The sequence below is a fragment of the Typopeltis vanoorti genome, chromosome 15, assembly GCF_054136105.1.
Source record: "Typopeltis vanoorti isolate ZY-2024b chromosome 15, IOZ_Tvanoo_1.0, whole genome shotgun sequence".
Taxonomy (NCBI): domain Eukaryota; kingdom Metazoa; phylum Arthropoda; class Arachnida; order Uropygi; family Thelyphonidae; genus Typopeltis; species Typopeltis vanoorti.
Window position 1 is genome coordinate 6,802,013 of NC_143563.1, and position 23,751 is coordinate 6,825,763.

Genomic DNA, 23,751 nt, shown 5'->3' on the forward strand with positions numbered 1-23,751 from the left:
CCAATCTCACTTTCAATTAGTTCAGTGACATGCTAAATCAAACTGTATTAAACTGATTAATACTGTAATGCATGAACAATAAATCCTTCTTTTAAGTTAAAGATTATACACTTCTAATCAATATTCTATCTACTATGTTAGTCTTGCACATTAAACTAGTCATAATCATCTATAATCATTCCAGACAATTTCTCTTATGGACACTGCTAAATAATCACTTAAAGTTCTTAAATACTGTCCATACTCGATAATTACACTACAATGATCATTCCCCTTTACTGACTGGGTAATTATACAACAAAATCTGTACTTTACCATTTCTTGGGATAGGATCTCCAGGTCCGTCTGAACTGTCCTTCTTTGTTTGAATTACCTCTCGATGCTTCCATAAGCCTGCGTCCACGTAATGCATCACTATGGTCATCAGATTAAGCTATGCTCTGCACTTGGCGTTGTTCCCGCATCAATTCTGGATCTGTTTCGGGCCATCCTCGTTTCTGCTGCCGGTTCATAGGTTACGTCCGCGATATTATTCCGTCAGAACTTTCAGCGAAGGAGTGAAAACAGCATATGCCGACATCTCATGCTTTAGTACCGGCAGAAATGCAGACATCGAAGGGAAAGACGCACCGTCCAATATCGTATTATCGCTAAGAAACACCTTCAGGAACTTCCGGTCCACGGGAGAAGTCGAATCATCATCCAACAAACTAGGTGAAAAAAGCCTTGAGAAAGGGGTGCAAACCCTTTTTATTCTCCCTTCACTTCCCCCTGTTACTAGCTGCGATAGCACCCTCTTCCTTTCTTCGTCCGCGCGGATTTCGGCACATCGCGAGATCTCTAGCAGTGTCTTCCTGGAAACGAATGTGCGTTGCTCTCCAAGATTGCCAATGCCTCAGGCCTCTCCGTGACCTTTGGACTATTGTTTACATCTAATTTACCCATTCATTGTATACATGATGCATTCATATAATACTAATTTATACACGAAGTTCTTTACATGGTATTACAATTCTACTAAAAGGAGATAATTCTATTTCTATTTACAGTACTTTAGTACTTTATTTCTTCTGCTCGAGTACAAGTTTTTTCTCTCTGTTTACATTTTAGATCCTGAATGAATAATTTCTTTTAATAAATGTTTCATTCAGGATGTAATACTTTCCTACAGATAAAAATTAAAACTGCCCTAAATCAGTTTTAAAAATAACAAATAAAAATACAGAAAGAAAAACTTTTGATGATACAGGTTTTAATTATAATGAATTTCAAAATAACTAATAATTATTTTCTTCACTCGCAATTATAAAACTCGTGTGCCAGAGGCAGTGTTGATAGTTTGGCAGCGGCCGCATCCACTTCCAGGCAGCACTATACACTCCCAGCGACTTAATGACATCTCATTGGTGCTTGTTTCAGTGCAGTTGTGCTGCTTAGAGCACAGTTGTGAACTTAGAGTGGCCATTTCTGATATTACACCATGTTTTGATAAACTTTGTTCTCAAAAGCAGGCCCATCCATCACATTAGATTTTGACATTTAAATTCTTGATTATTTTTACAGAGAAAAATTAAATATTGTTTCATTTCAATACATATTTTGGTTAATTGCAAGCGTTAAAACTAATTTTTATCATCATCATCATCAAATTCCTGCCATGTACCCTCAAGGGATGTACAGGATATGACAGTACTACATGAAAAAATTACATCATTACTAACTTCCTATCTACAATTTTCTACCAAATCAGTCTGTTACTTGTCAAGACTCCAACATTATCAGATCTTATATTTCTATCGTCTAAGGCACTTTGTACTACATCAATCCACCTATATCTTGGTCTTCCTCTGGGTCGTTTTCTTGCCAACCTGGCAGAGAACACTTGTTTTGCTAATCTTTCCTCTCCCATTCTATTTAAGTGACCATACCACCTGAGATTAGTTCTGATAACGCATTCCTGGATGCTGACAATGTCAAGTTCTTTCCTAATATCTTCGTTTTTAATATGATATTGCCATTGATGCCATCTGTTCACGCCTCTAATCTTTCTCAGGACTCTCATATCTGCGGTCTCTAGTCTTTGGTCAAGTGTTTTACTTCTGACCCAGCTCTCAGATCCATAAGTTAAAACTGGTTTGAACACTGTCTTGTATACAGCTAATTTAGTGTTCCGACTAATTTCTCTCTTATTCCATATGAATTTATTCAATTGACTTCCCACCATACCAGCTTTGCTGATTCTGTTGTCTATTTCTATATTTAATTTACCATCTTCAGTAAAAATCGTGCCTAAGTAGCTGAAATGTTTTACTTGTTCCACAGGTTCTCCATTCAAAACCCAGTTGACATTTTCAATGATTCTGCCTATTTTCATTGTCTTTGTCTTTTTATTGCTGACCTTCATACCATATCTATTACAACAACTATTCAATTTAGTCAGAGAATCTTGCAGACTTGTAGCGGATTTATTTAGAAGTATAACATCATCCGCATAAAGCAAAGAGCTGACATTAACATCTCCAATTTTGATATCAGGTTTAATACCACTTTCCTTCATAATGTGATCCATATAGATAATGTACATCCTCAGAGGGGATAGTGTACATCCTTGTCTCACACCATATTTAACATTAAACCATCTTCCTGTACTTCCTTCAATTCTAACTGCTGACTTACAACTCAAATAAAGACTAAGTATTGCTTGATATAACTGCAGCGTATTGAATAGCTTCTCTCTCGGCACCTTGTCATATGCCTTTTCCAAATCGACAAAACTTAAATACAGATCTTTGTTATATTCCCATGCTTTCTCAACTATTTGTCGTAAAGTGAAGATCTGATCCTGACAGCCTCTATTTGGCCTGAATCCAGCTTGTTCTTCACCAAGCTTTTCTTCCACAATTCTTCTCAACCATTTCTCAAGTATACTTGCATAGATCTTGCCAGGAACACTCAGTAGCGAAATACCTCTGTAATTCTCACAGTCAGTTTTATTTCCCTTTTTATATATGGGTACTATGAGAGCTCTACTCCAATCATCGGGAATTCGTCCCTCTGTCCAGGCTTTCTGAACTATGCAGTGCAGCCACTGTAAGACTTTTATACCACCATACTTCAGCATTTCTGGTCGAATATCATCTACTCCTGCTGCCTTTCCACATTTCAAGCCTTTGATGGCTTTTTCTACTTCAAGTATGGACATGTATTCCTGACTGCATGCCTGGTCAGTATTTTTTACCACTGTGCTGTCATCAGTGCTTGTTTCATTTAGCAGTTTTTCAAAGTAATTACTCCATACTTCAAGGATATCTTTTACTCTTTCCTCCATTCCTAAGCTTCTTCAACAACCTCCAGAATATTTTGCCACCTTCTTGATATTTATTTTCTATATTCTTGCCAAAGTCCTCCCATGACTTTTGTTTAGCTAGTTTTACACACTGTTTAGCTTTCTTACATTTGTCTCTGTATTTTGTAAGAGTAAAATCTGACTTATTTGCCAGGAACTTTTGATATGCTTTCTTCTTTTCCTTCACTGCCTCTTTAGCTTCCTGTGTCCACCAGGGAGTTCTGATTTTTTTTATCCTTGCACAGAACCTCACCACATGCCTCTCTGGCAGAATCAATCAATGTTTTCTTCAGAGTTTGCCACTGAATCTCCAAGGTTTGATTCCTGTTCTCAAACTCTTTCATTTTCTTTTCAATAATCTTTCTGTATTTTAGTCTGCAGTTCACATCTGAGAGCTGCTCAACTTTTATTCGCTTTAACACTTTCTTACATATTATTCTTTTCAATATGAAATTCAATTTTATCCTGCTCAAGACTAAATAGTGATCACTTCCAGTTTCAAATCCTCTGTACGCTCTGGTGTCCTGCACCAGGGAGAAAACATCAACAATAACATAGTCAATGAGACTTTTCTTATTCCTTGCCTTTTCTCTCCATGTGAATTTGTGCACATTTTTATGTTGGAACATGGTATTAGTAATAACCAGTCCATGTCCTGAGCAGAAATCCAACAGATATTTGCCATTATTATTAGTTTTGCTCTTTTCTCTAAATTTTCCCAAAATATTTTTGTATGTCTCACAATCATTTCCTACTCTGCTATTTAGATCCCCAGTCAGTTGCTTTTTCTAAAGCCTCAAAAAATTCCTCCACTTCTACCTTAGTAGAACCTTCTGTGGGATCATTGGCACAAATAAGTCTCATTGTCCAGTTCCCCATTCTCGTATTTGCCCACATTACTGTACTTGAGACTGAATGCCATTCAAGAAGATTAGCCTCGTATTTTGTGTTGAATACTATGGCTACTCCTTCTTTTCCTTGATTGTCATTGCCTGAATATAACATTTTGTATTTATTACTTAGAAAGATCTCACCAGTTTTGGTCTTTTTTGTTTCAGTCACCCCTATTATGTCGATCTGGTACTTATCTAATTCCTCAGCTAGCTCCATTTCTTTGCCATTCAGGCTTCTTAAGTTGATAGTACCGATCTTTAACTCTGTTGATGTTGAGTTGGGGTTTGTTTTCAGATTTGTTCCAGTAGCTGACTTTTCGCTGTTCACCCTGGTTCCCTGGCAAAAACAACAGGGGCCTTGTTTAACCGGGCGACGCCCCAGCCAGCATGAAATTTTGTCATGTTGTACCATCATTTTTTATTTTGGTTTAACCAATAAGAATACAATTTGGTTGGCTAAATCCCAAATTGCCAGCCCATCCTCATTCGTTCAGTATCAAAGTAGATACCCAACTAATTTTTATTGTAGGCCTAATATTGTGATACTTTAATTATTTTGTGTTAGAAACTGTTAAATAGTATGTAGAAAACACAAATCTAATTTTGATCTCTTGTTTTTGAGCATTGTCTTCATATATCCATTTGTAACTGAATTAAACTATTCATTCACAATTCTTGTAGATGTTTCTTTCACATCGCATATATCATGCTACTTTTCACTGAACTGCATAAAATATCATCGTTTTTAAGTTATAATTTTTCTGGAAATTTTTGATCATCTCGATATCTGGGGCGAAGGTGATTTTTTTTTTTTTTTTAACTTTTAATTTTTGATTTGAGAATTGGTGGAATCATAATTTAGTGGTTTATAAGTAATGTGGTCTCTGATCAACACATTTGTTTTCTGATTATATGTACTAGCATGGAAGACCACAGTACAGTAGTGTTATCCTTATCAGCTCTAGTGATGATTATGCTACTATATTTGCATAATTTACAGAGAGCAAGAAGTTGGCTGTTAGAAAGATTTCTTAGAGGCAGTGAAACTTGGGAAAGAATGTTAGCTATGTAACTACATTGTAATCCCTAAATTCCCAAATCCGTACATCCCTCTCCCAGCTCGGATATACGGAGTGCCAAAAATTCTTAAACCTATTTACTCTCTTCATCAAATAGAAGATGCTACTGATTCCCCCTCTTTTGGATTAGCCAAACAGTTGGTTAAATAAATCCTTAATCCCACTACTCATTCTTCATCTTATATAAAAAATTCCATTCATTTCAAATCTTTAATCCAAAATTTAGGTATCATGCTAAGCTTTGATCTCACCTCATTTTATTTTTATCCTCTCAACATGCAGACTATAGTAATGCTATCATTGTTCCTTATATTTTCAATATCCCTCTTTCTGAACACTTTAAATTTTATTAAAAATGCCCCCCCCCCAAAAAAATATAATTTATTTTTTTAATTTTATCATTCATTCTGGCTACTTCTGGAAAGATACCATTTATGAACAGTTTAAGGGTATACAGCTATGGACCCTCCCTCTGACCAATTTTTATATGGACCATTTTGATAAACATACTATTCTCAAACCTATCTGGCTTAGATGAGGTGTTCTCTATTTGGCCACATGGCTCAGATACATAAGACTTCTTTCTCTTCCATCTCAAAAAATAGGACCTCAGAATCCATTTCACTAGAAAAAGAAAATAATAATCACCTGCCTTTTCTAAATTCTCTAATCACACATCTTCCCAATGGCACCCTTTCTTTCTCAGTTTACAAAAAACTAGCCCACTCAGGTAGATACATACACAAACTTTCCAATAATTCCTTTCTCGTCAATATGGGTTTATCAAACCCTTGTCAGTAGAGCCTCTAATCCAGGGGTCGGGAACCGGTGGCTCCGGAGCCGCATGCAACTCTTGGCTGAACAAAGTGCGGCTCTTTTATATTGAATTAAAAGATACATAATTAATATAAACAACTAAATATTGTTTTTTGATACGGACTGTTTGTGGCGCTAGATAATATGCATGTGACGTATGTTACGTATGCCTAAGGTAACTAGTGCCACAGTGAAAATTTGAACTAATTGATCAGCTGTCCTGTCAAACACACTTAGATACATATGGATTTTAACTGTCAAAATAAATATTCGGTTAGTTAACTTATTTATTGTGGTACTAAACTAGTGTTTAATTTAGTGTCAGGTAATGTTATGCACAAATTAATTTTTATTATGTTATGTTGAATTTGTGTTTTTACTTGCAGGTAAATTTGTGATAATAATCCTCCTAATATGAGTTCAATAAAAAGAAAATCGAAGAAAAACAGAAGATTCAATAAAATGTGGATAGAGAAATTTGCATTTATAGAAGTAAATGGAAATCCGCAATGTTTAATTTGCCATCTACGACTTCAAAATAACAAATCAAGTAATGTCGAACAACATTTTCGAGGAAAACATTTAGACTTCAGTAAAAAATATCCTGATGGTGATAATAGGAAAAAAGCTATTGAAGAATTACAAAAGAAAACATTGCTTCAGCAAAGAAATTTATCAGCTTGGATGAAATCTTCGCCGAATACTACTGAAGCAAGTTTTTTGTTAGCCCTTGAAATAGCAAAAGTGGGAAAACCTTTTTCCGATGGCGAATTTCTAAAAAATTGCATGCTCTTTCCACTAGAACTGTCAAGGAATGGATTGTAACAATTTTTGCAGAAGTTTCAAATATGCAAATTATGGATATTAATTCTGCTGATTTTACATCTATTGCGGTTGATGAATCAAATGATATTTCCAATATGGTGCAATGCTGCGTGATGGCTAAATATATCACATCTTCTGATATTCGAGAAGAACTTGATCTCCTAACACTTAAAGGACACACTACAGGTCAAGATATTTCAGAAAACCTTCTAACCAGTTTACAGAATAAAAATATAAATATTAATAATACAGTGTGTATTGCGACCGATGGTGCGCCTTTTATGACTGAGAAAAATAAGGGGTTTGTTAAATTATTCTCCACTCATATTCCACATGGAGTTATTTCATTTCATTGCCTTTTGCATCAAGAGGCTTTAGTTGCAAATTCTTTGGGATTATTACCACAACTAGAAAGAGTGATGGATGCTGTTGTGCCAATGATCAATTTCAGGCATTGAATCACAGACATTTTGACACAATTTTAGAAGAACTAGGTAGTCAACATAAAAATTTAATGACATATCTGTGCGATCATTATCAAGAGGAAAAGCAGTAAAACATTTTTTTCAATGCTTAAAAGAAGTAACAGTTTTCTTAACCACTAAAAATTATAACGTAAAACATGTGGAACTTCTCAGTAATCCCGAATGGATACAAAATTTTTGTTTTTTGCTTGATATGACAGAACATTTTACTAAGCTAAATTTGAAGTTGCAATGGAAGAGAAACACAGCCTTACAATTACTAAAGGAAGTCCTTACTTTTGAACAGAAACTAAGAGTGTTTTTTGAAGATGTTTCTGAAGAAACATTTATATATTTTGAAAATCTAAAAAATTATAGATTGAATTTAAATCAAGAAAAAAGTTGATTGCAAAATATTCGCTGAAATGATTACTGTAATTTTAGATTCATTTACAAGCAGATTTCAGGATTCTAAAAAACATCAGGAGATGATGAAATTTATATTACATCCGTTAAATTGCAATTTAAAATTAATAGATATTGAAGCTTTTTCCAGAATATCAATGGCACAACTACAAATGGATTCTGGAAATTCAGAATAAAAGCATCTGGGTTGCACAAATTGAAGAAAATGAGGAATCTATGGATGAAACACCACAGGAAATTATATTTAAATTGGAATTCTTTCCCAACTAATTATTCAAATGCTAGGCGATTGCTTTTGGGGTTTTGACTCTTTTCCATGCATTTGCGAACAATTTTTCTCTTCAATGAATTACATTAAAAATAAGTATAGGAAGAAATTGACTGATGAAAGTTTGAAAGCTGAATTATTATTAAAGTGCATACAATCCAGATTTAAATAAATTGGCTGAGAAGATGCAAAATCAAAAGTCTCATTAGTGAATTTTAAATTAAAACAATCAAATATCTATTAAAATACATAATATTGTATTTTTGTTCGGACTAATGCTTTTAGCAATACAAATTCTGACTATTTTGCAATTTTTTACTTACTTAAAAATGTTTTGCGATTAAAAACGTAATCAAACTTAATGTTGTTTTTATTTATTGAACATATAAAAAATTTATGCAAACATAAAAGTGGTATTTGATATCTGGAAGTACTCAATTAAAAACAAATTTACCTAAGTTTGAACTAATGGCACCTTTGAGTCGCAAGAAAAAATCGAATTGAAGTTGCGGTTCCCAAAATTTTGTTTTAATTCTTTTGGTGGAATGGCTCTTTGGTTCAAAAAGGTTCCCAACCCCTGCTTTAATCTCTCTCTTCTACCCAAGCTTAGATTATAGCTGAACTCTCCTTTATTCGGCAGACCTTCTTGTCCAATGGTTACAACACCAAAAATATCAACAAATTAATTGTTCCTCCCATCTCTTCATTTCCCTCTCAACATGCAGACTATAGTAATGCTATCATTGTTCCTTATATTTGGAACACCTCAAAAAAAATTCAATAAATGAAAACAAGCTAGAACTATACAAAAATACAATCTTTGCACTACATTCAAACCTAATCAGAAGCTGGCTACCCTTGTCAACTCTTCCAAAGATCCTCTACCTCCTCTCTCTCTATTCCAGTTGCTTGCATACAAAGTTCCTTGTTCTTGCAACTTATCATGTTATGGTCAAACTGGGAGATCTGCTAACATCTGCCTAGAAGAACATGAATGCATCTGCTGCCATAAGTGTGGTCAGTCAGGTTAGCTGACCATACCATGGATACCTTGCACAGAATCAAATGGAAGAAAAGTACTATGCTTCACCACAACAGATACAAACTTGAAAGACTCTTTTTTTAGAATCTGCAACTGATTTAAAAAAAAAACAACCAATTCTTAATCAATATGGTTGTATTAAACTTTCCAAGATTTTGGAAACTTGAATTCTTAGGCTTCCCACCCAAAAACTAAGGCTGGCCAACAGCAGGCTGTAGAGGTTGTCCCTCATAGGACTTTAAAGCTTTCTAATTTTTTTTCACTTATTGTTTTTTGCATTTTTATGTGTTTTGTAATTTCAATATTGTTTTCTTGACTATGTTTCAGTGGCTGAGACAAAATATAGAATTGATTAAACTTGTGTTTAATTATTTATTTGCACTGTTTTTATTCAATTAAATCTTATAATGAATTCCAACCAGCATGTAAGTCTAAATAGCTGAATTTTATATGACCATCTAATTTGGTCCAAAGTACAAAATATTGCAATTATATTTAGTCACATAGGTTATAGGAGAAATGTACTGAGAATTTGTTTTTTATGTGACTCTGACTCAAGAAAGGTTGTAAGCCTATAGTACATCAGTACTGTTAGTAGGCTAAGGATTTTTTTAATACATAGTCCAGTTGCCACACTCTGGAGACCAAAAATGAAACTGTTTTTCAAACCACTTTAGGCCTCAAACCTAAACTCAACATCAGCAGAGTTCAAGATTGGCACCAAACACAAGAAGCATCAACTGAAAAGAAATTGAACTCGCAGAAGAATTGAATAAGTACTAGATCAACATAATAAGTGTTACTGAAACAAGACAAGAACCAGTGAAGTACTTTTAAGCAACAAGCTGTTTTAGATGATTTAGGCAGTAATGATCAGAGAAGAAAAAGGAGTAGCCAGAGTATTTAACACTAAATATGAAAATAATCTTCTTGAATGGCAGGCAGTATCAAGTAGAATAATGTGAGAAATATCAGAATGGGAATTGAATAGTAAGATTTATTTGTACGTATGGTCTCACAGATTTATGTAGAAATAATTTAGCATGTTAGAAATTTCAAGAAATAATGTCTGTTAGAAATTTCAAAATAATTTACTAAGTAATAAATATTACTCTCCTGTACATTTATTTAATACTGTTATAATTTTAAATTCCATTCAGCGATGGACATTTTTGCTGTTTTAACTTTTTTTTTTTTACTTTTTTTTTTTTTACTTTCCTGGTAGAGATAAACGATGCAGCTGATATTACTGAAGATATTCTTCAGCCTGTAATAACAAGGTATGCACTTAAATATTAAAAAACATGAGGCTAACCATTTAAGACAATGGTACGTAACCTAGGTCAGGTCAAATTGATCTGATATCCGCAGATTGCTAATTTTGGAGGGGAAAGAAAAAATTAATAAAATCTCAATACATAACCTGCTTCTTTCAGCTATATTTTCTAAAATTGATTGGAAATGCAAGCTAAATTTTGAGATTAACACCTTTATTTTTGTTATGATTATTTTATCAGTATGAAATAGTGACCAAAAATAACTGTTGGTGTAGTGCTCTGTATAAAGACAGACTGAAGGTTTATTCTGTATAAACCAATTACTTTAGATCACTATTTTATACTAATAAATAACTAATTACTTAATAATGATAACTTTCATTTATACGTCTGTCATAGACATAATTGCATGCTAAATGCAATAACAAAATATTTAATTATACTTAATTAAATGTTAAATAAAAAAAAAACAGACCTATTTTGGGACTTAATCACAAAGTCCTTCTTTGGTGTAACCAATATAACAAGCTAAGTTAAGCAGAGAAACAGCCTTGCCTACTCCTTATAAGGGAATAAAAGGCATTAGCTTTTGCTGGTTAAGCAGGGAGGTACACTTAACAATTAGCTAACGATTCATCTGTAGTCATTTGTTAGGAGTAACAGATATAACTAAAAGCAGTAGTTTGGGAGACTTTGCAAAAAAATAATAATTAACAGGTGTGTCTGTTGAAGGGGACCAATTATAGCTGCCTAGGATAATCTACCAGATTTCGATATGAATAAGCCATTATTATGATTGACATTAAGATGTAACAAGGTCACGGATCTGTTTTTGAACAGGCATTCACATTTAGAAACAGCTTCTTTGAATGAGCTGCATGGCTTTTCAAAGCATTCTGTGTTGATATGCTGAGCTTAGATTGGATTTGCATGACTCACCATAACAGATGTAGTTGCTCAGTAATCTTCTTCTCCATAGAATGGCTGTTTTACTCAAAACGTGGTAGGGAAAATTCCCCTCTTCCATACGTTTTACACCTTTCTAAGTCAACTGTTGAAGATTTTAAGAAGGTTTCGTCTTGCCATTGCATTTTTACCTTTTGAACATGGACATTCTAGTTTCTGTCCATCACTAAGGATAAGGTTCTTGTTTCTACCTTTATCAGATCCCTTTGTGAAGGTTATCTCTTTTATTTTGGACACACACACACACATTGGCTGTTCTATAGAAGAGAGGAATAGTGAGCACTAAACATCATCAAATTCCTGATATGCACCCTCAAGGGGGTGTACAGGATATGATAGTACTATATGAAAAACTTGCATCATTACTAACTTCCTATCTACAATTTTCCTCCAAATCAGTCTGTTACTTGTTAAGACTCCAACATTATCAGATCTTATATTTCTATCATTTAAGGCACTTTGCACCGTATCAATCCACCTATATCTTGGTCTTCCTCTGGGGTCTTTATCCTGCCAACCTGGCAGAGAACACTTGTTTTGCTAATCTTTCCTCTCTCATTCTGTTTAAGTGACCATACCACCTGAGATTAGCTCTGCTAACACAATCCTGGATGCTAATAATGTCAAGTTCTTTCCTAATATCCTCATTTTTAATATGATATTGCCATTGATGCCATCTGTTCATGCCCCTAATCTTTCTCAGGACTCTCATATTTGCAGTCTCTGGTCTATGGTCAAGTTCTGACCCAGCTCTCAGATCCATAAGTTAAAATTCGTTTGAACACTGTCTTGTATGCAGCTAATTTAGTATTCATCTGTTCAATCCCCTAATCTTTCTCAGGATTCTATCTGCTGTCTCTAGTTTTTTGTCAAGTGTTTTATTTCTAATCCACTCTCAGATCCATAAGTTAAACATATGTAGACAGTGTTCATTGGTGTGAACACTGTCTACAGCTAATTTAGTGTTTTGACTAATTTCTCTCTTATTCCATATAAATTTATTTAGTCGACTTCCTACCATACCAGCTTTTTTGATTCTGTTGTCTATTTCCATATTTAATTTACCATCTTCGTTAAAAATTGTGCCTAAGTAGCTGAAATGTTTTACTTGTTCTATAGGTTCTCCATTCACAATGCAGTTGATATTTTTAATGTATTACAACAGTTATTCAATTTAATCAGGGAATCTTTGAAGACTTGTAGCGGATTTATTTAGAAGTATAACATCATCTGCATAAAGCAGAGAGCTGACAACATTAACATCTCCAATTCTGATATCAAGTTTAATACAACTTTCATTCATAATGTGATCCATATAGATAATGAATAACAAAGAGGATAATATACATCCTTGTCTGACACCAGAATTAACATTATCCACTTTCCTTTACTTCCTTCATTTCTAACTGCTGACTTACAACTCAAATAAAGACTAAGTATTGCTTGATATAATGTCCCATTGACACCATACAACTGTAGAATTTTGAATAGCTTCTCTCTTGACCCCTTGTGATATTCCTTTTCCAGATCTTTGTTATATTCCCATGATTTTGCAACTATTTGTCTTAAAGTGAAAATCTGATCCTGACAGTCTCTGTTTGGCCTGAATCCAGCTCGTTCTTCACCAAGCTTTCCTTCCACAATCCTTCTCAACAGTTTCTCAAGTATACTTGCATAAATCTTACCAGGAATTAGTGAAATACTTCTGTAATTCTCACATTCAGTTTTATTTCTCTTTATATATATATATATATATATATATATGGGTACTATGAGAGCGTTACTCCATTCATCTGGAATTTGTCCCTCTGTCTAAGCCTTCTGAACTATGCAATGCAGCCACTGTAAGACTTTTATACCTCTATACTTGAGCATTTCTGGTTGAATATCATCTACTCCAGCTGCCTTTCCACATTTCAGGCTTTTGATGGCTTTTTCTACTTGAAGTATGGATATGTATTCCTGATTGCATGCCTTGTGAATGTTTTTTACTGCTGTGCTGTCACTGATTGTTTTATTTAGCATTTCAAAGTAATTACTCCATACATCAAGGATATCATTTTCTCCAGTTGTCATCTCACCTTAATCATCTCTATTTCCTTTTACCGCATTCTTTCCTCCATTTCTGAGCTTCTTCAACAACCTTCAGAATATCTTGTCACCTTCTTTATTTTCTATGTTCTTACCAAAGTCTTCCCATGACTTTTGTTTAGCTAATTTTACACATTGTTTAGCTTTCTTACATTTATCTCTGTGTTCTCTAAGAGCACAAGTTGACTTATTTGCAAGGAACTTTTGATATACTTTCTTCTTTACTTTCACTGCCTCTTTAACTTTTGTGTCTATTGTGGAGTTATGATTTTTCTATCCTTGTAGACAACCTCAACACATTCCTCTCTGGCTGAATCAATCAATGTTTTCTTCAGGGCTTGCCACTGAATCTCCAAGGTTTTTTTTTTTTCCTGTTCTCAAACTCTCATTTTTTTCTTGAATAATGTTTGTGCATTTTAGTCTATAGTTCACATCTTGAGAGCTGCTCGACTTTTGTTCACTGTAATACTTTCTTACATGTTTTCTTTTCAATATGAAGTTCAGTTTTATCCTGCTCAAGAGACTAAACGGTGAACACTTCCAATTTCAAATCCTCTGCACTAATCATTGTCTGTTAAAATAAGTCTCATATATAGTGCAGCTGAGCATTGGAAAGACATCCTCATCCACAGAAGCCATTTTATACATGAATGTTATTCAAGAATAGGTCCAAATCCTCTTTCATTGTTCTGCTTTAAATCTTTGACAATGACTTATCCATGCAAGAAATGTGGGAGATTCCTATCGTAAGTAGCTGGAATTAAGGGTGTTGTGAAAACGTGCGTAAGTTCAAGTGGAAAGAGAACATCCAAAAAAGGAAGAAAAAAGTCATATTGATTAGGTTATCACTGGTAATGTTATCTACAGAATGAGTCAAGATATACAAATGTATAGGTGATTTCATATAGGAAGTATGCACCAATCACTGTTGAGCAGCATTGAAATGAGAGCCCATTGAGAGGCAGAATCATATTCAGAAATGTTTTGTGTAAATGTTCAGTAGGTTTCAATGTACAATAGATATACTGCCTTGTATATTTATAGGTGTTTCTGCTTTATACCTTTTATATGCTGGCCTGGTTGGCCGAGTGGTTAACGTATCTGCTCTCCAGCCAAAAGACTGTGGGTTCGAATCCTGCCATGGGCATGGGTGTTTGTGATTGTGAAAATAATGGAGTGATGGATACGGAGAGCTGTAGGGTAGGTTATCTCCCTCGAAGAGTCCTTGGACTCCCTGGAGTTATGTAATAATAATAATAATATTAATATAGATTTTTTTTGACTGATCTGCAGAACTGGCTACCATCGATCAATTCTGTGGTTTACTTTAAGTTTGTAAATCACAAACTTAAAATACCTGGCAACATAATCTACGGCCCAGTTTCAAACCTACCACCAACTTCTTTTCATTTTCCGTTCCGTATACCACTCTGTACTTTGGATTAGTTTACTTGTAATTTTTCCCCGAGTACTACAATATACAGCTTTCTAGAAATGTATCAACAGACTACTTTTCTATCCATTGCCACAATAAAAGCACTGATGTGCTATAAGTTTTGTGAGATCCCATATGTGGGATAGTATGTGTTCCACACACACACATACATCAGGGTTAAAATCAGCTGTAAATAGTACACTGTTTGAAGGATTATGAGATAAACATCATTATCTTTGCTCTATTAAATGCATGAAATGCAATGTTTATTGTTATTTTTATTAAAAAAAAAGTGTTTTGTAAATTGAAATGAGTTAAGACCAATCTGTAGAGAATAGAAATGAGTTAAAATACTTTTAACTACCTCATTTCATATTTGCTGAATTATTTATAAATCAGCAAAATATCATCGTAAAATACATGAGAATAAAGTCTTATTCTTGTTTACGAAGTAATCCATACAAGTATATACAAGATTCAACAAACATGCACCCACTCACCTGTGGCGAGTAGATTTTGCCAGCTGGCAAGTAGCCACAGATTGGACAAAATTAACTTTCTAAAGAAAACTTAAAATTAAGTTTTCTCTAAATTTTCTTTAGAATATCCAAATAACAATACAGCACCACTAATCACTTTATGGAACTGCTACTGACTTATTAGAACATATTAAAAATGGAGGTGAGGGTGGGCACGTATATTTTTTGTGTTATGAGTAGGATTTTGCATAATTTGTCCACACTCTGTGTGTGTGTGTGTGTGTGTGTGTGTGTGTGTGTGTGTGTGTGTGTGTGTGTGTGTGTGTGTGTGTGTGTGTGTGTGTGTGTGTGTGTGTGTGATTTTTCACCCCATTAGAAAGAAGTAGAATGGTCATTGACTTAGCCTTCAGTTCATACATTTATAAATCTTTTTTTTTTATCATGATTGTATTAATTATTGAACAAAGCTATCTATATTCCAAATAAAAAGTTTAAAAGCGAACTTAAAAGTTTATTAAAGCTAGTAGTATATAGATTCCTAGTCAGGAAATAATCAGGAAGAGGAATAACTCTCTTTATAATTGCTTTGAATTAACACTTAATTATTTTCTGCTGGGGAACAGTGAGTCTCAATACACTAATGTACAACTGTTTTCAAATGCACATTAGAGTATTGGCATCACTGAATATGATGGTCATACATATTTGCATGCATTGAACATGCATATGCTAGAGACTTGGGATCCATAAGCCACAGCTTGTTATGCTGCTTCAATGTCACGCACTTCCTGTAGGTTAGGAATTACTAGTTTTAAAGGAGGTATAGTTATACAGAAACACTGGACATTTGCAGAGGTATTGAATATTGATACACATACACACACACACACAGTTAACACATTCATGCCAGGGCATTCAAAAACTTCTGCCACAACCTTAACCTTTTGGCAGGGTGAGAGAAAACACTGCACCCCCCACCACAGTTTCTTGTTTGTGTATCAGCAGATGTGCCATATATCATGATGGGTTCTTTGATTGTAACAAAATCTGAGGGGGGGGGGAAATCAATGTTTGTTTTGGATATATTAAAAAACAATAATTAAAGGGAATACTATATTTTGGCTGGTATATTTGAATTACTAAAAGGTATGAACATTAATGAGCCATTTCAGAATGGCAAATATAAAGGAGAGAAGGAACAGGCATGAATAGGCTTTCATTACTGAGAAATTAATTATTAATAATTTACATTTGTAAATTATATGTGTGTCCTATAATTCATAGTGAAGAATTTATGGAGGCACAACACGTGTTAGAATAATTACTTTACTTAACATTAGGAAAGTAACATTCGACATTTCGATCTCTGTATTGAGGTTATCATCAGGAAAAATGCGTATCTATAAGATACAAGGTACATGACACTATACAAAGGTAAAATGAATCTAGATGCTTGTTAATCTTTTAACCTAGCCTGATCTCTTGTTGGAAAAAAAAATATATATAAATAAAATAAAAAAATAATTAAAATACAAATAAATTAAAAAACAGAGCTGCATTATGCATTTCTAAAGTCCTCTCGTATTGAGATTTTCTTCTGGGCTTGTTTTGGTTGTTATAAGGGTTGCAGATGGGTCCTCCACATTCTTGGAATGATTAATCCATCATTTTTGTTCAGGTTTGGATAATGTTTTAACATTTCACAAGCTTCTTTGAATTTTTTCTGAAACCAGATTTTGATGTGGTGTAGGGACTTGGTGCCTTTCCAGTCAATTCTGTGGCCTGTTTGTAGCGTGGTTGATTGGACAACATACCTAGAAAAAAATGAACCATTTGGTATCCGACCACACCACGTATCAAATGGTTAACTACATCAAAAAGAAAACAACAGAATTAATCAAATTAGTGACCACAGTGGTCAGAAGAAACAACAACCAAAAAACTAATACCTCATTATTCCTGTTCTCCCAGAATTTATGGCCTGCCGAAAATACGACCGATAGTTGAAGGGATCGACAGCCCTAATTATCATTTAGCCCAGAAATAGCAGCCACACTCAAGGAGTTAGTAGATTATTCCCCCTCCTACATAAAAATACACACCACTTCATAAACAAGATTAGAAACATCACACTCAATGACGAAGATTTACTAGTCAGCTTTGATATAAATGCCCTTTTCACTAATGTCCCTATCAATGATACTATTATTTTCTTACAGAACATATTTCTGCCTGACATCATGGCCCTCTTTGCCCACTTACTCCACTCTGGGTATTTCGTGTGGCAAAAGAATTTTTACCTACAAAAAGAAGGTACGGCCATGAGCTTACCACTTTCGCCCCCCAATAGCTAACTTTTACATGGAAGACTTCGAGCAACAAGCTCTAGATTCAGCCAGCCTAAAGCCCAAACTCTGGCTCAGGTATATTGATGATATTTTCGCCATTTTTCCCCCACGACTGCGAAACATTAAATACTTTCCTAAGTCACCTGAACACACAACACAAACGCATCCAGTTCACCATCAAAATCGAAAACAGCAACTCTCTTCTGTTTCTAGACACACTCTTCACACGTCTTCCCTCAGGCTGTCTCTCCTTCACAGTCTACCACAAACCTACACACACGGGCCAATACATACATAAAAATTCATACCGCCATCCAAACAAAAACTAGGAGTCATCAGCACCCTCAAACACAGGGCCCTAGCAATGCGAAACATTAAATACTTTCCTAAGTCACCTGAACACAAACGTATCCAGTTCACCATCAAAATCGAAAACAGCAACTCTCTTCTGTTTCTAGACACACTCTTCACACGTCTTCCCTCATGCTGTCTCTCCTTCACAGTCTACCACAAACCTACACACACGGGCCAATACATACATAAAAATTCATACCGCCATCCAAACAAAAACTAGGAGTCATCAGCACCTTCAAACACAGGGCCCTAGCAATTTGCTCTAATGAACAAGCTCTAAACCAAGAATTCAAAATCATTAATCAAACATTTGTAAAAAAATGGCTACAATAAAAAAACAATTTACAAGATCCTCCATAAAAATATTACTAAAAATTAAAAGATTACAAGAATGCCATAGCCGTACCCAGTGATGAGCTATAAGGTGAGCCCTTTGTTAAATTTTTCTCAAACTTGCGAGCCCCTTGTCTTCTTGTTTAATAATCTTATAGAACTAGAAAATACCACTGTGGAATGTATACATGTTACCATAATTGCTGCTTTAAATTCATATGGATTTTCTGATAACCATATAAAAAATCATTTCAATGCATTTTGTTCTGATGGAGCTAATGTAATGTTAAGAAACAAATCAGGTGTTGCAATCAAACTTCTACAAAAATTTCCCAGTGTTGTGACTTGGCATTGCGCTCATCGTTTACACTTAGCAATTAGACGATTTGATAAAAAAACAGTAAAGAAATAAATCATTTTGAAACATTTATGGATAAATTATATGCTTTTCATCATCAATCACCAAAAAATCAACGAGATTTAAATACGATTGCCAAAGACCTTGGTATCGAAATTTTAAAGATTTTCCGTGTGTTTGGACCACGATGGGCAGCTTGCAGTTTACGAACGGCTCTTGCTTTGTGGAGAAATTACCCAGCTTTATGCAAGCATTTTGCATCGAACGATAAATATAAGGGCTTTTTAAACTGACTTCTCAGTTTAGAATTTTAGATCTAGCATTAATGATTGATGTCCTGCAGGAATTATCAAATTATCTGTCAGAAGCTCTACAAAGTCACAATATAAGTATTATAAGGGATAAGTTAGGCCTTTTTTTTTTTTTTTTTTGCTCAACGATGCGAGCCCTTTGTTAAAATTTCCATAGCTCACCACTGGCCGTACCCTATATTAGAGGCATTTTGTAAAAAATAGACAGGACACTAACATTAAGACTACCTTCAAACCCCCGACAAAATTAAGAAATTTACTTAGCTCTTCCAAAGATCCTCTTCCATGCCTGGCCCTCCTGGGGGTTTACAAAATCCAATGTACCTACAAGTTATCTTATATAGGAGAAACAGGACGCACTATCCCAATCAGAAAAGATGAACACAAATGGCACATTAAACACCTCCACTATGGTAAAACAGGCCTATCAGACCAGTGATTCTTAACTTTTTAGTAGTCGTGGCCCCCTAAGTATCCTAAAATATTTTTGCGGCCCCCTAGATTGTAGTAACATAATAATAAATAATCTTTTTTTTAAAGAAAAATAGTAGTTTTACTTACTGATTATAATGACAAAAAATCAGAAAACAGAAATCAACTTTACTTTAATGTATTTTAATGAGACCTCTGTTTTTGAACACACTCTACTAATTTGTCTATTCTTGCTTCAGTTGTGTTACTCAATGCTATTCATATACAGGATTCTATTAGAAGTAGATTTTGTTTTAATATTTACCATTGTGGAAAATCCCTTTTCACACAAATATGTAGAAACAAAAGGCAACAAATTTTGAATGACAATGGTAAACAGGTGCGAATATTCCCTCGGGGTAAGTATCCAAAATCGGACCAAACTTTTCTTCTTTACGAAGCTTTTACTAATGATTTATTTCTAACAGTTATTGCATTCATGAAGGACTTGTGATTTTTCAGTTCATCCTTTTTTCCTATTAAAAACTCTTCTGGCTTATCTTTATATTGCTGATGCTTAGTTTCTAAATGCCGTCTTAATTTATTTGGTTTTAGATATTCATTTGAGAGGACTACACATTTATATTACATTTATATTACATTTATATTACATTTATTAGTGTAAAGTGAATTTCATTCACTTTACACTAATAAATCCGAATTTTATATAACTCATATCATATTTCCTCTGTTTATTTTTACTTATTTTTTTACATTTCCGACTGCCATTATTTTCTGTTTTACATATGTTTACATCATTTGTGAAATTACCACTACTTTCACGGGCTCTTTTTAAACTACCAGGTGTATTTATATTTAGGAAATCAAATAATGTTCTTTGTTTGCTCATTTTATAAGGGGATAAATTTTAAGAAATAACAAATCAGTATTACAGCATTGAAAGTTTGGAAAATTAATTGCACTCAAGTAGCACTTAACAATATTAAGTTCTATGCATTCGTACTTACAAAACTTCAGATAATCACTTCTATCACAAGTTCACACATCCAGTAGGCAGATATCACAATTGGCATTGTTGCCAGCAGTGAAAAGTCGACTTTAGCGGCACCACAAAAAGAAACTACTACATAATTCAGATTACTAATACAAAACGATACAAGTTTGAAATAAAGTAAAATAAAGAGCAAAAAATAATTATTTTAAGAGATTTCAAAATTTTAAAAACTATAAACTTTCCATACATTTTTCGTCCCCTTTTTCATTACTTTGGCTATACTTTTAAACAAACAACAAGACCAATTCAAAAAATGAAAAGAAAAAAAAAATTTTTTGTTCCCTATCTTCACAGCTTCTGTTCTACACAGGAATCGAGTAATATAGGTTCTGCACTCTCGTGGGTAAGTTGGGGAGGATTATGTTTAAAAAAAAAAAAAGTCATCCTGTCAAAGTTACCATTTGCAACTTGCTTAGCACTTTTTTGGCATAGTTTGAAAATGACTTGTCCTTGGTTGGGAAGATCTAGGTTCATATCCTATTATTCAACACAAGTAACAGAGTAACATTTTTATCCAAAGTTAACCAGTCTTAAATATAGTAGAAATATTTCTCCTGGAGACTTTGAAACTTCCTACACAGAATACTTGGCAGACTTATACCCACTTCCTTTGCTGCCCTGGCATTAATTCTAAACAATCCAATGCAATTTATTTCATGTACAAGTAATATTCTTTCTATTTGTCATCATTTACTTGGTGATAGTCACTGAGAATGTAGTCTCAAATAGCATATAAGAATTAAGGCATGGAGGATGTCTCTCCAAGGCAGATGAGACCTCATCTCCATTAGTCTTTCACTTAAATTTTCTGGCACCTACGTTTTACTATCTAATTGGTACTAGGAAAATAGCTGGGACATTATCTTTACCCATGTGTGGTATATTTGGAACTTTACTGTCTTATGAGATCATATCACTGCTTGGATTGGCTAACTAATCAGTTTCTTTCTTGTTGTGTTTAAAATTTTGAAGGATTTTTTTGTTTTCTGACCAAACTTCTCTTAGTACTCCATTATATTCTAAAAGTTAATTTTGAGTTAGGGCTAAGGGACCATGAGAATAATAGCACAAAAAAAAACGAAATTCTGAAAAGGAAAAATGCTTATTAATGTGTGAGTAAAGTATGCTCTTTGAAAAATTATGTGTGAAGTAATGTGCATTTATTTTTTTTTTAAGTGTGTTATTTAAAATGTTTATATTCTAATAGTGCAGAAGAGATACCCTTAGATGGCACAGATAAACCTGCCACATATCAAAGTTGTTTGAGGCGCAAAACAATCTTAAAAGAAGGAAGGAGACCAGCTGTAAGTATTATTATTTATACTTCACAAAACATTTTACCATTAATTAGACTTCTTAACAGCATGAAATATGACAGTTAAAATCAACATCTTTTTTTCTTATTTTATGAATAAAAATTTTTTAACAATTTCCTCTTCTCATCCTTTCCCATTTCAATTATGTTTTAGCTGACTCACAGTATACTCTAATCTCATTGTTAAAACTTATTTCTGTTATAAAGTTATATAGAAATTAAAGTAATTAAAAAGGGTCTCTTCTGAATGAAGAGACCAAACATATAAGATGAAATCGTCAGTGGGATAATGTCCATAGGAAAGGGTTTTTTTTAACCAAGAAAATGCATTTTGAGTTCCTGAAAGTCCAGGCTGAGATATCCATTGTAAATGCGGTAATCCTTGAATTGGGCTGTTAACTATTGTTCACCAATTAATGCTCATTCTAGAGGGTTGGCCAGCATGACATCCAAGGACATTTATTGTCCACCTTTCTTAAAACGATATAATGCAGCGTTTCTCAACTTTCTAAGCCCAAGGACCAGTAAAATGAATAAAATGCCTAAAGACCATTAAGTTGTGTAATTTTTTTAAAAACCTATGTGGGGATTGCCAACATTTGGGAAAAACTATGCCTTTATGACATAATAAATCTAAAAGCATGTTTTGAATGCATATGAAAACATAATTAATTAAATTGGAAGTAAACAATTAAAAGTGTATCATCATTGAACAAAGTTTTAATTTTTATTAAACAAATAAATAATATGATATAATTATGTTACTACTTACTTTTAATGAGATGGTTGAGCTTCTCGTCCCTTGCAGAGTTGCTGAATATCTGGCTCAATATTGGTCAACTTCAGTCGAAGATCGGCACACACGCTAAGACGATTTATGTATTTTGTTTTTATTTGAAGGAGCGATGAAAATCCTTTCTCACAAAGATGGGTTGTAGTAAACTGCATGACAGTTTTCAATGCTGCTTCATATATATTCAGGAAATTCACTTCTCACTTAAGGCGAGATCCAGAATCGAGGCAAACCAAGATCACGAATTGCATTTTAAGCCCACTGTCACTTGAAAGCTCAATTAACAATTCTTTTTTCGATAACGAAAGGTCGTTCTCGTGATTTTAAGCTTGAAACGGATCCCAAACCCCCAGAAATTTCTTATGAAAGCTATTCAGAAAATAGGTTTCAAAATTCTGTTTCAGAGTTTGAGGTGGTCACAAACCTTTTCCAGAAACTCAGAATCAACAAAAACATAATTTTCCACTAAAAGGATTCCAATGTTGGAAAAGGTAAAAATTGTCTGTATTTTACATAACTAATCCATAACACAGTTTTTTTTTCGAATGCCTTTATTTTGTTGTAGGCATCAAGAACAGTTGAAGAATTTCCCTGAAGGAAGATATTTAGATCATTTAATTTCGAAAAAAATGTCTGAAAGATAGGATAGTGTTAATAACTATGCTTTGTCAACAAGGAGTGGTGCAAAATCAGAATTACGTTCATTTACAAACAATAAAACTCTGTACCTTAATTTAAATAACTTTGTTAGTACTGTGCCCGTGGAAAGCCAGCGAATTTTAGAATGAAGCAAAAGTTGTATATATTCACTGCCCATTTCATCGCTGAGTACTGAAAATAAATTTTCAGTACTCCGTAAAAATAAATAAATGAGCCTTAATAAATTAACTAGCTTTACAGCATTGTATAGCACAGTTTTAAATTCTGGTGGCATTCCTTTGGAGGCTAATGCTTCCCTATGTATGAAACAATGTACCCAATTCATATCCAGAGCTACTTCCTTGAGCCTAGAAACAACCCCACTATGCCTGCCTGTAAGGACGTGA

The 23,751-nt window shown here is 34.0% G+C and overlaps 1 protein-coding gene across 1 annotated transcript in view; it reads left to right on the forward strand.

Moving 5' to 3' along the window:
* LOC150098332 (ras-specific guanine nucleotide-releasing factor RalGPS1-like) overlaps positions 1-23,751 on the forward strand; it is a 321,760-nt gene that overhangs the window by 237,494 nt on the left and 60,515 nt on the right. The window contains exons 13-14 of the mRNA XM_090405650.1: positions 10,385-10,439; positions 21,805-21,901. Coding sequence (XP_090261776.1) covers positions 10,385-10,439; positions 21,805-21,901 — 152 coding nt within the window. The remainder of the gene's footprint in view (positions 1-10,384; positions 10,440-21,804; positions 21,902-23,751) is intronic.